General features: G+C 36.6%; 1 protein-coding gene across 2 annotated transcripts; it reads right to left on the bottom strand.

Annotated features, from left to right (window-relative positions):
* Positions 1 to 9322: 9322 nt before the first annotated feature.
* On the bottom strand, positions 9323 to 12675 carry LOC113712524 (uncharacterized). 2 transcript variants are annotated; one of them, XM_027236003.2, is made up of 6 exons: positions 12190 to 12675; positions 10823 to 10949; positions 10211 to 10350; positions 9928 to 9990; positions 9779 to 9847; positions 9323 to 9681 (listed from the first exon to the last, which is right to left on the bottom strand). In XM_027236003.2, the coding sequence occupies exons 1-6, from the start codon at positions 12385 to 12387 to the stop codon at positions 9610 to 9612; spliced, it is 669 nt and encodes a 222-aa protein (XP_027091804.1). In that variant the 5' UTR covers positions 12388 to 12675; the 3' UTR covers positions 9323 to 9609. The 2 variants fall into 2 exon arrangements, with proteins under 2 accessions (XP_027091804.1, XP_027091805.1); XM_027236004.2 differs by having other exon boundaries at positions 9928 to 9987.
* Between the last annotated feature and the right edge of the window lie 4226 nt (positions 12676 to 16901).

Raw genomic sequence — 16901 nt, 5'->3', positions numbered from 1 at the left:
TTTTTCTGCTCAGATGGTTACGCATCTTTCCTTCCTGGTTTCTTTGTGGGGCGGTATTACATGTTGATGACAAAAAATGGTTCAACTGTTTTAGGTGAGTAGAGGCCAGCAAACCTCCAGGAATGACCTACAAGAAAAAGTGGAGCTTTAGCTCACATAAGAGCTCTGATACTTAAATTACTAATTTTGTAGACAGAGAAAAAAAAAAAAAAACTCTAAGAATGTGTAATTTTACAAAGAGGAGAGAATAAATGAATATGGAGATCTTTAGCAAGCCATAATGGGCTTCAGAGATATTATTGAATTGAAACTAATAATTGGACGGACTCAAATGAGATAAGCAATTTTGAACCTAGACTATATTTAGACTGGAGACTACTTGCCATGCATCTAGTCTCGATCCAATATGTGAATAATTTTGGAATCAGCAGCACAGGCAACATGAAGGACATTTCATACCAAAAAAAAATCCCATATTCGTTAAGAGCCATATCATTGATTTTTCAAAATCAATGACAAATTCTTTGACAAAACCCCTCTTAAGATTCTGTTGATTGTATAAATTTATAGCTAAATTGCAAATTTAACTTCGCCAGGGGCAGTTCAATAGCGATGTACAGGACTAGAGCCTAATGCTGTTGGCATTTTGGTGACAGAAATAAGCTTTTACGCAATTAGTGTTGTCCAATGTCCACTTAGCCAGCAGACATTTCAAACATGGCCTCGCGAGACCACCGTGATGATGATGATAAAAGTTGAAATGCGGATGCTTTAAATTAATCCTCTGTACAATGGAGCCTCCTACTCTGATTCCCACAATCAGTAGTATCTTTGTGTTTTCTTTTTCATAAGATTGGCATTCTTTATCCTTTGGCTAATCTTTCAAGTCGGTTCCCATCCGATGACACAGAACATCCTGCCATTTGCATCAGCAATCTTGTTGTCATTGAAATGCTTTGGTTGCATGAATATTACGTGTTTGATAGAAAGCTAGAGAGAGATTCTTAATGTAAGCATAGCTGATGAGTGAGTGGGGGAGTTGTGCGATCCTTGTGGCATCTCAATAAACTTTAGTGCTGCCAAACCCAGGAGGAATGTTCTTGTCCCAGTTTGGCCTAAATTCTGGTTTGGGATGCTTTCACGGTGGATAGTAAGATTGAGGACACCCTTCTACAGACTTTGAATGTTAAGCTACTTATGTATGAAATTTTGTGAGATAATGATGCATATGGATGTGATTTTGACTGTCCTTTAGTACATTGCCCTTATTCACCTATGTGGTTGGGTACGGTGTGACACTCAAACAGGTGAAGTTTACCCCCCGAGCTTCTGTCTTTCTTACATCTAAAACATCTTTTCGGGTTTCAATATCTCTCTAGAAAAGCCAAATTTTGGTTATCGTAGCAATATGGAAAGAAAGATTCACCAATTGCACTATATGGAGCGAATATTTAAGACAGCCCTGAAAAAAATTCAGTATGTAATATGCCTGGCCGATTCTAACCTCGTAAAAACCATGTAGTTTGAGAGGACTTGATCACCAAAAAGAAAAATGCTGTCATTGATCACGTTTAGACAAGACAATGTTCACGGTTGAGAAAATTTTTAGCAATATTTTTGTCCCCTTGAAGTACAACATAAACAACTCAAGGGATTGGTCAAGTGGTCAATAATATGATTAATGGCGAGTAACCTGTCTTACAGTTGGAAATAAAAAGGGTAGAAAGGTAAATAATAATAATAAACAACGCAGGTTCTCAATAAAAATATATTCCCCACAAATCCCCATAATTACAAAAATTCCCGATTTTAGAATTTGATAACTTAATTTAAGTCAAATCCGGATCTTTGTTACAGTAGGCTTGCATTCGGAATCTTCTAACACTACTGTTCATTGTACTCCTCCAAATTTTTTTTTTACTGCGCATGCATTAGACAGGACATACCAAAAAAAAAAAAAAAAGAAAAAACAATAGACAGAAGTAATGGAGCCAAACTAGACCGGACATGCCAAAAGAAAATCCTACACTAACAACGGAGCCAAATTATGCTAAGCCGGAAAAGCCAAAAAAAAAAAAAAAAAAGAAAGAAAAAGAATCTAAGGCTAATTCCAGAACGACCTAAATTTGGTTAGGAGATTGTGTTGTACGTACCTGAGGGTGGGCTGCGGAAGGCACGAATAATTCCCATTTCAGAAGGATATGTTTCATTTGGATAAGGAAGTTTTATGTCCATATCATACCTCTAGAATCGGTTCTCATTCACTTTGATGACGGGGGATTAAGGAAGATCTTATTGGATGCTGATGAAGGCTTATTTTCCTGATTCCCCCGTTAAAGCAGAAAATGCTGCAGCTACCTGCGTGGGGAAATTTGGGGCCGTTATACTTGAGAAAAGACCGCCAAAGGATTATTACAGTTTTTCGACCTGTAAATTAAATGGAACAAATGGGAGACCAACGGAAGGTGCTAGTGATTGAAAGGAACTTAGTTGGGATGCTATGTTCTTATGCGAGTTGACATTGCTCGTAAATCAATTGGCAAGATTCAGATTCTTTAGAGCCTGCAAAATGCAAAGCCATAAAACTCAGAAACTTCTTGCAAATGGACAACTAGAAGCTTAAAAAATTTCGATAACCTTGGATTTCAAGAATCCAAATCGCCCCCCAACGTTAGATTCTTTTTTTTTTTTTTTTGGCATGCAATGTCCTCTTCGACATGAGGATCCTCTCGGTTTCCATCCGAGAATGGATTCCAGGAATGATAATAATATCACTTGCAAATAGATAGAAATTCTGCTGAAAGGGGCTTGCGGGGAATTTTATATCGGCTTGAATCAATAAATAATATATAGACCTGCATCTTCTCATACTTCTCATTACCACGTACGCGATATTCCGCTTGTAGAACGAAATCGAGTTGCATATAAAAATGATAATCCTACTGGTCTACAATATGGTGTGTAATGATGTGGATAACCTGACCTGATCATAATTCTTTTGAAAAAACAATTCCGTGGAATAAAATATCTTCCTCATTTATATAATTCCCATTTCAACAAAGTTAATAGAGAGGTTCACGATAAAAAGTAAAGCAGAGAGAAATAAACAACGATTTGCAAAAGTAGGAATCAACAGTCTGGATATATATATATATGTATATATTCAGAATTGTTGGTGACTATGATGATGAAGGCGATAAGAGACAGCAATGCATGTGTACAGAACAACTGCAGGTGCGCATATATAGTTACATACCCATATTTATGTGTTCCAAAGGTATATAAAACGTTCCTAAATGGAGTAACTTTTTTATCCTGAAGAATCAATCTTAGTATAGGATCACTTTTCTGAGTGTGTGCAATTCATCACGATTTAGGTAGAATTTTGTATATCGTTACGAGTTACTATAAGCTTGACGTGCAGTACAGAATCGATCAGGTTTAGACTTTGGAGCCCCTTTCGAGTTTTTGGTCGAATCCCTTCTCTGCTTCTGAACACAACAAGAACTCTGCGTACCAAATCTCCAGCTGTTCTTAAACGAAAAGCAAGGAACTTTCGGGGTCCATTAACGAAAAGTGATATAGATTCAGGCAAGTCTAAGCTGCTTACGACTTGATTATCAAGAACTACTAGCGAAACCACTAACCAAACTGGCTAGGTGAGTGCTTGTGCTACTTGCCTAAGAATTTTGAGGACATGATCCAATTTACAGTCTTCTATATCCTCAGATATGTAACATCATGTTGTATAATTTCTCCACTCTTATTTTTTTTTTTAACAGAGACTTTAAGATTTAAGGGTTAAAGAGCCAAATTAGACATTTAATGATTATCGGATCAATGTTCCTATCTACTCACTTGGGATTCTCGGTGACATGTTTTCTATGCCAATGCAATGCCACCAATAGTGTTGCGCCAAGTGTCATGTTATTATTTAAACTTGTGTTAAACTAAGCCAAGTTGAATTATTAGAAAATTAAAGTGTAAATAATAACAAGACACTTGGCGCAACACTACTGGTGGCATTGAATTGGCATAGAAAACATGCCACCGAGGATCCCAAGTTCTATCTACTAGGTTTATTGAGTATTCGAGACAATATTTATATCTACTACGTTGTTATATTGAGTACTCGGAACAATTTTTATACCATTCACATTTAATATATTTTTAGTGCCCTTTTTTTGTGGGCTAAATACTTCATTACATGTTTTGTATTCTCTGTCCTATCATATAGGGTTTACCTAGAACATAATGGGCTCCTCTCAAGATTTACCAAATGTATCTATCACGCTTAATTAAGATGTTTCAAGTTCTAATAATGCATTTTATGAACGAATGATTAATGAGGAAAGTGATAACAAGGTTTTGACTGAAAGAAATGTCACTTCATTGCAACACCATTTATGGGTTTTCCTCAAAAATAAGAAACCAACATTTTATTGGGCGCCGGAAAATGTGTTGTCCATTCCCAGACGCAATTTTCCAGTAACGGTTGCAAACTCGCGCAATGTCGTTTTCCCCCAAGCTATGGTCACTAGTTATCATCTTCGACTAAAAGTTCCCGATGGGTTTGATGTATACCAGACTTCTTTAATTCTTCCAATCAATCTTCTTCTTCGTCTGCTTTCCTACTCGCGTGCAGCTTCAAACTATAGCTACCAGCATTTCGAGCCAAGGACTTGATTAATTTCATGGTTACGCAACTTGCATCTATCGCCAGGCACATGCACGCTTTTGAGGAATCCATCTTTATAGCTCATTTTGACAGCAAGATTCACGGCTGATACCCCATCATGCTCATTCTTTTGTATATTTTGGTTGGTTCCTTTTTGACTCCGGTGGCAAATCATTTCTAAGACTGCTATTACTGGCAGTCGTTTGCTTTTCCAAAAGTTAAGGAAAGTTCATGAAAAGGTGCTCATTTGCTTATGGTATTCGTGCATTATTATGACTGCTGTTTTGTTTTACATCGATGATTAAACTATAACCTTCTCATCTTGTCCTGACTGCAGCAATAAGCCCACTACTTTAATCTCTGCTGAGGCCTAGCTAATAAGAAGAACGATAAAGGACGAAAAAACTTGATCAAGACTGAATGGACGGTTGTTTCAACTCGTACTGCTCTTTTCTTTCATTTTTCTACGAAATTTCATCATCTTGACTAGAAAGAACCGTTGGAAGATCGCAGAGCGATCGTGACTTCTGGTCGTTCCATTTTCGCTGCTGGTTTCATGAAGATTGCAGATAAAGTAATGTATCGGATGGAATTTTTTTTTTCTTTTTTTTTTAAAAGAAAGACCTTGAGAATAGGGATGGAACTAGAAATTTTAATTTGAGGGGGTAAAATATATATACGTAAGTAAAAACTTCCGAATCAGCATAAAATTTTTGAAGAAGCAATTAGTTTAAAGTACAGAAGAACTTTTTAAAATTTTAAAGAAAAAAATATAAATATCTAGAGCTTGGGGGATGGAGGCCCTCCCCTCACCAGTTCCGTCCTTGCTTTGAGAAATGAGTTGTACATAGAGGACAACCACATCCCGTGTTTGGTAAACTAGAGTAGCAAAACAAGATGAATCAGTGATACAGTAATTATAAAGTATGTTTAGTGACTGGTGAATCTGTCATTGACCAAAAGATCTGAGATTCTGGTGTATTCTTCATGAAAAGACATCATGGATGATGTTCATTTGTGGAATCTTTTGTACAAAATGCACTAGACAAAGGACGAATTCCGGAAAGTTGCAACTTGCGAGTCTTCGTTTTTTTTTTCCTTTTTTCATTTGGTGCAAAAAGAAGTTATGTACCAATTCTGAAAGGTATTTGTATGAATACATCGTCTCCTAACCATGCCAATTTATATATCTTCTACCTTATCTGAACGCCGGAACTGAATAATCTGAATGTCAATTATTTGCGCGTATCTTAAAATGCAGAACCAAAAGGCTCATTTAAAGGATTAAGAGACATAGCGCCTTTGAAAGTCATAGGCAGTATAATGCTAATTCAGAACAATATCAAATTGGCAAAACTTAAAAGAAAAGGCTGGACTAATGAACAAATCATTAGTGGACAATGGATGACACTTTATCAAGATCTTCCGCACTCACTCCATAAATGGAATCCAATTCCAATGGGATACGTCACATTTACCTTTTTTTTTATTTAAATGAATACTTTTTTTTTTTTGGTATTTTAAGAATTTGAATTTGTCAACACCTGTTCCCTCACAGGCAAGAGACTTAAAATCTTGTTTGGAAAGTCATTTTTCATCAAAAATTTTTTCATATTTTCTGTGAATATATTTTTTAATTTTTTTTTGCTTTATATATATCGAATTGTTACAGTATATTTTTCTATAAAACTCTATAAAATTGCAATCCAAATAGGTCCTTAGGAATCGAATCCATCTCTTAAAATCATTGGCAACATGCAATTTTTTCTTTTTTTCCTTTTTGGAAGAAAAACACCGTGCAATTTCAGCAAGGTAACAAAAACACGATTTCCATGTGTGATAGGCTTTGGACTGTCAGTGCTTCAAGTAGAAGGAAGCATTAGACTTGCACAGTTTGAACACGATTTCCATCCCAATATAATTAGTGATAGGGATTAAACATCTCGAAAGAATTCATCAAAGAGTTCAATATGTAAGTTAGAAACCCAATCCTGATTCAAAAACTTAAGTCATTAGGTTTCGGACTCTTACTTACATATTTACTGTTCTTTCTCTATCTCTCGGATTAATGTGAGATATAAATCTTTACTCATGAATCTAACAAATCTCCCAATTTATAGGTAACCCTCACATTAAACCCAAATTTACAATTCCTTATCCAAACCCACTTTAATATTCAACGCAAATCCACCTTATCATTTAAAGTCATCTCTTCTCCCAAATATGGACCCACTCTTATATAGACCCGCTTTTTTTCAACATCCAAACTATACCGGACATCTCCCAAACCCATGATGCACCTGATTCAACACTAGTCAAATTCCTTAACACTTTGACACTTTGATTCACCATTAAGAAGAGAATTTTCACCGGTCCAACTCCAAGAAGAATTCACCTACCCATAAGTAGCTCTGTAATTCTAATATCAATTTGATAGGGAATTCTGAAAAGAATCTAATTATCCATAAGTAGTTCTGAAATTCTGATACCAATTTGATAGGGATTAACACCTCGAGAGAGTTTACCAAAGAATTCAATATGTAAGTCACGAACTCAACCCTGACCCAAAAGTTTAAACTATTAGGTATCAAGTCCTTACTTACATGTTAACTATTTTTTTTTTATCTTTCAGACCAATATGAAATATAATCCTTTATTCATGAACCTAACAATTAGTAGTTTGATTTCTTTGCTTGTTATTTTTTTATTAAAAAAAAAAACTATTTGAAGCCGCGTACAACTCTGGGCCAAAGCAGCTGACCATCTTGTCTCGGAAAGTTAGGCTATCAACCACAATAAGGCTAAAAATAAATGCAGACGAACTGGGGCAGTGGTTTGAAACTGGGTCAGCCATGTTAAGTTTATTACTAGTGAGTTGGGAACATTGATAATAAGTTACATTGGAGGCCGGGTCTCGGTTGATTTTCTCTTAATAAACTTCCCCGACGTAAATTTGGGCCCCCGGAAGGCATCCGCCCAAATAACCTTTCTGCTTGCTGGGGTAAAATTTTCTCTCATTGACCTTTATTCGTGCACAGTAGAAAAATTTTAATCTCCATCCAATCTCAGTTCATGTGAAAATAAATCAAATTTATTGTGCAGGAAAAATTAATCCTTCCACGCATTGTTGACAATGCATGCATTAGTCCTTCGAATCCTCCTAAAGCAATGGAAAGAAGAAATATAAAAGAAGGGGAACAAATTTTATCAATTGCATCCTCAACGTTAATCATCAGTCGCATGCCTGTACCAATTTTTTTTTTTTTTTTTTCCTTCTAGATCTATTTGGTGTTATATAATATTGAAGCGACCCTAGGAAAGAAATACTAGTATTTGTTCAATCTGCCCTTCGGAGTTGGAGGCGGTGGCCGCGAGTATGCAGTTCGTGGATGGTTGGGCGAGTGTGGCGGAGTAGGAGGTGGAGGAGAGTAGAAGTAAAACCAAGCCGGAGGCACACTAGGAGGTGGAGGAGAGTAGAAGTAAAACCAAGCCGGAGGCGGTGGCTGCGAGTATGCAGTTCGTGGATGGTTAGGGGAGTGTGGCGGAGTAGGAGGTGGAGGAGAGTAGAAGTAAAACCAAGCCGGAGGCGGTGGCGGCTGAGAGTATGCAGTTCGTGGATGGTTAGGCGAGTGTGGCGGAGTAGGAGGTGGAGGAGAGTAGAAGTAAAACCAAGCCGGAGGCGGAGGTGGGGGCGGTGGTGATTTATTTCGACCACGCCATGGTGATGATGGCGGCCTCAGCTTAGGGAGATACGGAGGAGGCGAGTTGAGGTGCTGGCGTTGTTGCGGTTGATGAATGTTGGACGCCGCTTGTGAATTTCGAACAAGCACCAGCAAGCAGATCAATGCCAGAAGAAGCATAATCCTCTTGCTAGTGAACAGCTCATTCCCTATCAATGAAGGCATCATAATACTTGCTGGAAAATCTTACACAATATTGCTGCTCGACTGTGATATACAGGAGGGATATTTATACACTAGAGGAATGGCGATTCCATGATTTACTTTTGACTCTGGTATCCAATTTAACTAACCTCTCCACAAAGCCAGAAAAGTAGTCAATGTTGGACCATATATGGGGAGAAATTAGTTGCTTAATATCAGGCAGCAACCAACTTTCGTCCCTCCCGTGCTCTTTTCTCTCACTTTGGTGCAGGCTGGTCATTATGTCATTGACCTAATTTCCAACCACCTCGAACAACAATGGTCATGAACGCCTGCCTGACTTGCAATCCTCATAAATGACCTTTCCCTCCTTCTCCATTGCCTTGAGACAGTTTTTGTCCAAGCAAGTTCACTCTTTAACTAATTTTTGAAGATGAATGGCCACAGATGGTGAAATTGCAGGCTACCACTACTACACTAGTAGTTACACTAAGGCTTCATTTCATCAACGAGTTAAAAATGTTGCTAATTACATTTGTGCAAGGGTGCGCCTGATTATTCTTGTTTTCCCGGCCCACGCCAATTCCTGATAAACATATTCGAGTTCACCGCGGAGACTCATGAAGAGTAAATCATCTACCAACACTTTCCAGGTTTAGAGGAAAGGTGATTTTGCGGCCAGCCATCAGACACAACATGCTCATCAAGGAGTGGTGATTACAGTGTCAAAGTAAAAATAAACAGAACTATACACTTGAAATGACCAATTCCCCCGGGGGTCTCTCAGCAATACATTCGATTCAAATGGATCTTTGGAAGCTCAGAAGGCACCTTAATTAGAGTCAGTCCCCAGTTTACATCATATTTACACAATAACTAGGAAAAAAAAGTTAACTACTATAAACTTGAAGAACAGTCAGAGAGTATATATTTATGAATATATTACAGGCATTAGTCAAACAAGAGCGATGGAGGGGAAATTAGCCAATCAATTTGTTAGTGTCAGGAACAATGCGCAAAGAGTTTGCCCATTTTCTTTCTGTAGGGTTACTTGCATACGGTCTTGAGCCTCTTTGCAGCCTGCACAAACCCCGCAATGACTTGCAACTCGTCCAATTGCTTCACCACAAGAGAGAGTGTGCTTCAGCCCATTAGCAAGCAAAAAAGGAGAACACTGATCGTGAAGGAAAGCGACGTCGTGTAAAAATTAAGTTACCTGAGACACAAAATGCCTCTGAACAACGTCGATAAGCTGCTCCTTTGAAGGGTTAGGGATGGCATCCACCTGCAACAGACAATGTTGGGAGTTACTTAGACTGTACCACTTCTGATTTGAAACTCAGAATCTCCAAATGAAACACTCACAAGGTTAAAGTGCCGCCAGTATCTCCACAGGGCAGCCATCTCTAGTTTGCTCAGATCAATCTTCTATGTAAAAATGTTTTGGGAAAGGGAAAAAGAAAAAGAGCAAAAGAACTTTTATGTAAGTGCAAACAGCATTAAACCACACTTATTTACAAAGACTTGAAAATTTCAGTTGCAATAATGGTGGTGTCTTTCAACAACTGACATACAAGTCAAACGCAATGATGATGAACCAACATCCCTATAAGAGTAAACAGCAAATTGGGTAAAAGCTTTTCCTTACCGTGGACCCCCTAGGAGTGGAAATAGATTCCTTGGAGTGTGAATCGCAAGAGAGAGACCTGCTCATAGTCTTGTGAGATGACCCGGATGATTTATGCATGCGAGGCCTTGATCTATGGGACTTTTGGGTATCATCGGATGCTGTAAAACAGTAACACATGAGAATAACCAATTGAGTGGTGGGCCAAAAGAACAAGAATAAAGTGATGATTCAGTAACACACAAAGTTTTTTGTAATGGAAAAGGAAATTGAATTGTGTGGTACGGACATGAAGAATCCTATGAGACAACCTCAACAAATTTTACTGAAAAGCCTTTATTTTGAGATGGTCTTCATCCATATTATATAGTCATGATGAAAATGTGCAAATCTACTTTCCAACAACTGTAGCCATTCAGTCATTTTCTATAGAAACATTATCCAGATTCCAGACCACATTACGATAAGGATCACACAATCAGTTGCTATCAGAATACAGACCTCAAAATGATGTGTATCAGTCTATGCATTTTGATTCACAGTTTAGATGAGTTCAAAAGAACAACACACAGAGAACTGATCTTACAAAGCATAAGCAAGTCAATCGATGTCAAATATATAAATCAAGATTACCCATATCTGAGCCGTTCCACTGCATATTTTCAAATTCAATATCATCATCTTCCTCATTGCCTGTAGGAGCTTCTATTACACTAAGCGCATTCCTCTGAAGCTTGACTTCTATGCCATTTGTTAGAACCTGCATTTTTACAAAATATAAAGATAGTGAATCAACACGCAAAAATCAGCACATTTCATAATGACACAACGGTGAGTCTCAACAAGTTGTTCCCCTCTTCCCCTTTCCAAAAAATAGTGCGATGTATGAAAACTTCAGTATCGAAAGCAATCTCAGGCAATTAGATATTATTTTTGAATAATAGAATTGAATAAGAATGCCGTGAATTTTATCTACATTCAGCTTCATTAATAAAGTATACCAACCGAGCTAATTGTTTGTTGTAGTTAAAAAGACGTAACAATGGACTTCTATGGTTAGATGACAATGAAATCACATTGCCTACTAATCAAAGCCATCAGGAACAGTCAAATGGGTGATCAAGTACGAGAAGGACGTAGAAGATTGTGTGAATAGCATAGTCATTCATACGTATGTTTCTAGGCAACGAAATTTTTAGCTTGAAAATAGATTGCACCAGAGACATTAGTGAATCTGATATCTTCCAGCACAACACAAAGAACTAGACTATTAATTGCACCAGAAACTAAATTTACAGCTTGAAAGTAAAAATCCATAATTGAGCTGTCATTTTAAAGTCAAAAAAATATGTAAAAAAATCCGATTATCCGCATTTTTTTAACAAAAACCACAGGAGGGCAACAGTTAAAAGACATTTAAGAAGAAAATAACATCAAAAGTCGATAGATTCTTAAACGATACATTAGTTTGCATTCCCAGATCATAGTAAACCCCTCTTAAAGTCCCAGATCCATTAAACATAAGCGACATGCAAACCAAGAAAATCTCCAAAAACTCAAAATTAGACCTTAAGCACACCTCAAAGACATAAACTTCACATTAATTTCCATATTTAAAAAAATTACTATGATATCCAATAGTTGCAAAAGCGAAAAAGGAGAAAAAAAAAAAAAAGCAGCACTGCAAGACTTTCTGTCGTCGATCAGACACATAAGATAAGGACAAAGAAAGGGGAAATTTTTTAAAACAGAAAAAAGCCAAAGCACAATAAAATTGTTTAGACCACGATAACACATTGCTAATAAAAACACAGAAGAAGAGAATAGAACTGTCCCCCAATGCATACAAAATAATAACAAGTAAAGGACAACAGGAATTTCAGAGAAAACTACATTACAACTCCAAACTCAAATTCAAGCAAAATCATTTATCCATAACCAACCCATTACTCCAAAACTCCTAAAAAGGTAAGAAAAAGAAAAAAAGAGTAAACTTGTACCAGCCAGTGCCATCCTCCAAGGCCAACAGCTTTCTTGACTACACCTTGCAGACCAACAAGAACAGACTTAGTCCTGTTGTTACCAGTCACAACAACCTTAGTATGACGTGGCAAAACCGAGAGCTCTTCTTCACTGCTGTCTCCACAGCTCTGCAAATGTGAAAACCCATTCACTGAACTCTCTACTGCTTCGAGCATTTCTGATAGAAAAAGATCAGCTTTTTGTCCCCAAAATTTAGTCAAATTCCAGTTTCAGCCCAAGAATTCGGAGCTGATCGGAAGATCAGGCATTGTATAGTCCAAAACCGTGATCTTGGTGGTCAATTGAGCGAGAAAATGAGTGGAATTTTGGGATTTTTTGAGTGTGAAAAAAAAACACAAACCAAAAAAAAAAAAAAGGAAAGGCTGGACTTGGGGGCAAGAGAAAGAGGAGAGAGAAGATGGTGAGAGTGAGAGTGACTTCGTTGTGTGTTTTTGTGTGTGTGTGTTTTTCTCTGGCTTGTTTAATGCTTTTGTGTAGGCTATGAATCCCGGAGAGTTGAAATGAACCAATAGGTGGAGGCCACGTAGGAAGGAGAGAGGAGGTCGTCAATTATTCATGCAATAGAGGCTTGCGCTGCGGCAAGATGCAAGACAACTAGCGCGGTGTAGGGTGGGAGAGTTACAGAGGGCGAATTGACCGCTTTGACTGGTGCTGCGCGTCGCGGAATGGAGTCGTGGGATTACTGAATTCACAATTTTATCCTTCATTAGGATTTTGGTTGCTTTTCTTTGGTACATTTTCACGCCTCTAACTTCCCCCCTTTTTTTTTCCTTTTTCCTTCTTCCTAAAGTCCCATACTTTCTCTTCACCTATACTTTATCTTCAATTTTGTCCTCCCATGTCACACACAAATCAAAACGAAGGTAATAATCAACTTGAGATTTGCTGCCATAAGATACGATGTCACAAAAGATTGCAAGTAAGATAAATTCTACAAATGATAAATTGTGTCCGTACAAAAAAATATCTAAACAATTATTCTATAAATTATACGTTATGATAATATATATGATGAGAGTTGTTACATTTTCAGCACCAGTGCCAAAGATATGTGCAACACGTGTATAGTTCATAAATCAATTTTTTGCAAGTTAAAATTTTTATTACTAAAGCAAATTGTAGTATTTTACACTTTCTTCTCAACAAATGATAATTGTTTTGCCAGTTACGACAAATGTTTAGACACAGTTATTTTGTCAAAACGTGTTTAGATAGTTATTGTTAAAAATAGTTACAGCTGGTAATGTTAGCAATTTATGCTTAAGTGGTAAAATAGTAGGCGATTTTCATAAAAATAAAATAAAGAAAAAAAGTCTATTTCTCCTTTTATTATATATATAGTATAGAGATATATTAGATAAATAGTAGTATAAGTTGTAATTAAATAGAGCTTTAATTTCTTTATGATATATCAAAAAATTATTATAATATTTTTTAAAATATAATTTCAAATAATTTCCTGTCCAAACAAAACACCTAAAGGAGGGCAACAACTGAAATGAAGAAACAAAAATCAGAAGGAATAAAGAAGGAGAGAGAGAGAGAGATTGCTGTGCAAGTGCAAGGGTGTTAGTGTAAATCGGTGGAGAGAGGAGACTGACAGCGGGCAAAAGTAACGGGAACCGGAAAGTCATGGGAAGGGCCCACGTGGACAAGGAAGTCTATCTACCGACGGTGTTGTCTTATCCGACATGGGCCACTTGTCTATCCTTTCTCTCACCTCTGCAGAATTCTGCGACATCTCCGTATCAATACGAATTACTACTACGTACAAAATTATCTGTATCCATCCATCCAGCCATGTCCCGATGTCAGTCATCAATTAATTGATTGATTAATAATTAGTAATTAATTGCCCCCCATCCCATGCATTATGCATAATTGCATATACTATTCATTACTCGTTACTCTCTCTCTACTACTGCTACCGTACTAATGACTCTGCTTTATTACAACTACTAAACAATAATAATAATTCATCCGTTGAAAAATATCTGACCACTTCTTCTTTGTCACTTTCTTCCCTCCAATTCCATCCATGCTCCAGTGGTAGGAGTTTTCCCGCCATAATCGAGCGTTAATCCGGCCGTCCATCCGCAACTGTCCCGGATAATCTGGCCGTCCAAATGATTCGGCGCCATTTGATTGGTCGGATGAAGTCATGGGGCATGTTCCGTATAATCATCACAAAGGTTTTGAAAGGCGATTGCTTTTTTTTTTTTTTTTTATTTTATTTGGTAACGCCTGCAATTGGGATGAGGACAAAGTCTCGGATACCTCGAGAAAATATTGGATTCCTCAGGCATTAGTGCCTTTGCTAATTGCTAATCAACATCATTAACTTTACCACTACATCATCAAATCAATCAACCCCTGGGCTTTAACTGAATGATGATGATGGTTAAGCCCTTTTTTTTTCTTTTTTTTTTATCATTTAGCCTGCAATTTTGATGAATCAAAATTGCGAAAATGGTATTCGAATTTGATTTACCATTACCTTTTTTTTTTTTTTTGCAAAAGCTCGAACTAATTTTTTACTTTTTAATTGAATTGAGCACTAGTTGGAATGGTGTCCTCTTCCTCTTTTTTTCTCAGTACTGTACTTCAATACAACTTTTTGTGTGTCAAATTGGAGTAAACGAGTGTACTATTAGTAGAGAATGATGAAGTGAAATTTGAAGATGACAATTCAAAACTTGCATTGAATCGAAAGCTACAGTTCTTGCAAAATATAACCAAAATCTAGAACGTGACTAGATGTAAGACTGACCATTCAGCTTCAGTCACATTTTGCAAGTCATATTTGCATTGGACTGTCATATTTGAATCACTCAAAATATTATTTGGATAGGGTATTATTTGAAATATTATTTAGAACAATTACTGTAGCATTTTTTGTGATGTGATGTATGTGAGATAAAAAGGTGATTGAAAATATAAAAAGGTGAATTGAAAAATGTGTTTATGATGCAAGCGAAATATTATTTGGAATAAATTTTGTATCCAAACACTCCTGTTAAAATTAACGCTTAGATGGATCACGGAGGGACAAACGGAGGACTGTAGTTAAAAGCTGCGAAAGTTGAGGCCAACATTTCGTTGCAACAATAGTAGTATTAGCCGTGCGCGCGCACACACACATGTATATATATATATATATGCATGTCAAATAAATTCATTTAGTTAAATTTATCTATATCAATTCATGAATATCTGAATATGAGTATAAATTGATTACCTGATAATATCCCTATTTAATAAGTAAATATATTTATATATATACATACACGCCCGCGTCAAACAAATCCGTTTAGTTAAATTTACCCATATCCAGCAATCTTTAGCCGGTTCCTTATTCCTCCTAATGCAGCCACTTACTTGCGTACGTGAATCTTAAACATATATATATATATAGTAATTGTTTAGAAGTTATTACATCCATAGGTAGCCTCTTGAAATTTCTCCATTGTATGCGGGTTATTGTTTCCACTACCTTTTTTTCTTTTTTGTAATTCCACTACTTGAGTATGTTGATAAATGATTAGTTTGTTTTCATCCATTTATATTTATTTACGCATTGTAGTGTGTTTTTTTGGTTGTAGTTTTGTATTTTTTTAATTAAAAAAAGAAAGAAAAAAAAAAGGGGAAAATAAGCGGCATCGTGAGAATCTGAAGTCATAATAAAGTGGAATCACAAATGTCAGCCCAATATGAAAGCATGACCCCAGCGGTAGGTACCAAAGGTTGAAGGCCAGTGAGTTCAGTAATTGAACGTCAGACTTTGTGAAGGTCCATGGTCTTACATGGGGCTTGATCTGGCCTTTCAAATGTTCACCTGCTGGAAATTGGAACTAAAACCTGATCTTAGAATAAAAGAAATTTGCCCTTGGACACAGGCAATTTCTATGGGTAGAAATATCCAAGCAAAAAATTACACTAGTCGTCTTTTTATATATTATTGATGTGAAATTTTAATCCACTAAATCAAAAGGTTTGATTTTAGTTCTTAACAAATAGAAAACTTTCATTTTTTTTTTGTCCCTGGTTAATATTTCCGTCGGATCGTAGCACATTTCGAATTTTGCAATTTTTTTCACCCTAACTTATTGCCAAATTATTTCAATAAAATTTACAACTTGATTTTGACATCGATCAGGTTCTGAAATTATTTCAAATGCGTCTCAGATTTCAAATGAAATAAAATAACCATGTAAATACAAATCAGAGGATAAAATGAGAAATCCAAAACTTCAAATTTCCTATGCTATTTTTCTCCGCAGAACTCAAATAAAGTTGCAATGAAATTACATCCAATGATTTTTAGGATCCTATGAGAAATTTGAACCCAATAATCCACAAACGAGGGACCAAAATTCCATTGGATAGTTGACCAAGGATCAAAAGCGAGTCTTTTTTATTTATTACGAACAAAAATTTTTGGTGCCTTTTAAGCCACGCCCTTCCCCTCCCAAAATAATACAATAAGAAGAAAAATGTCATCAGTGCAAAGACACAAGTCAAATTCTGATGGAAGATCCACCAGACATATTAATTATTAGTTTTCCATTCACCCATGCTGCATATCGTTTGCCGGGAACTTTCCTTAGGAAGCTGTGTAAATCGGACACATGCCAAATAACTATGGGTTTGTTTGGATCGTGTTTTATTT

This window comes from Coffea arabica, chromosome 10e (genome assembly GCF_036785885.1).
Source record: "Coffea arabica cultivar ET-39 chromosome 10e, Coffea Arabica ET-39 HiFi, whole genome shotgun sequence".
NCBI lineage: Eukaryota > Viridiplantae > Streptophyta > Magnoliopsida > Gentianales > Rubiaceae > Coffea > Coffea arabica.
This window is presented reverse-complemented; position numbering and strand designations above follow the sequence as displayed.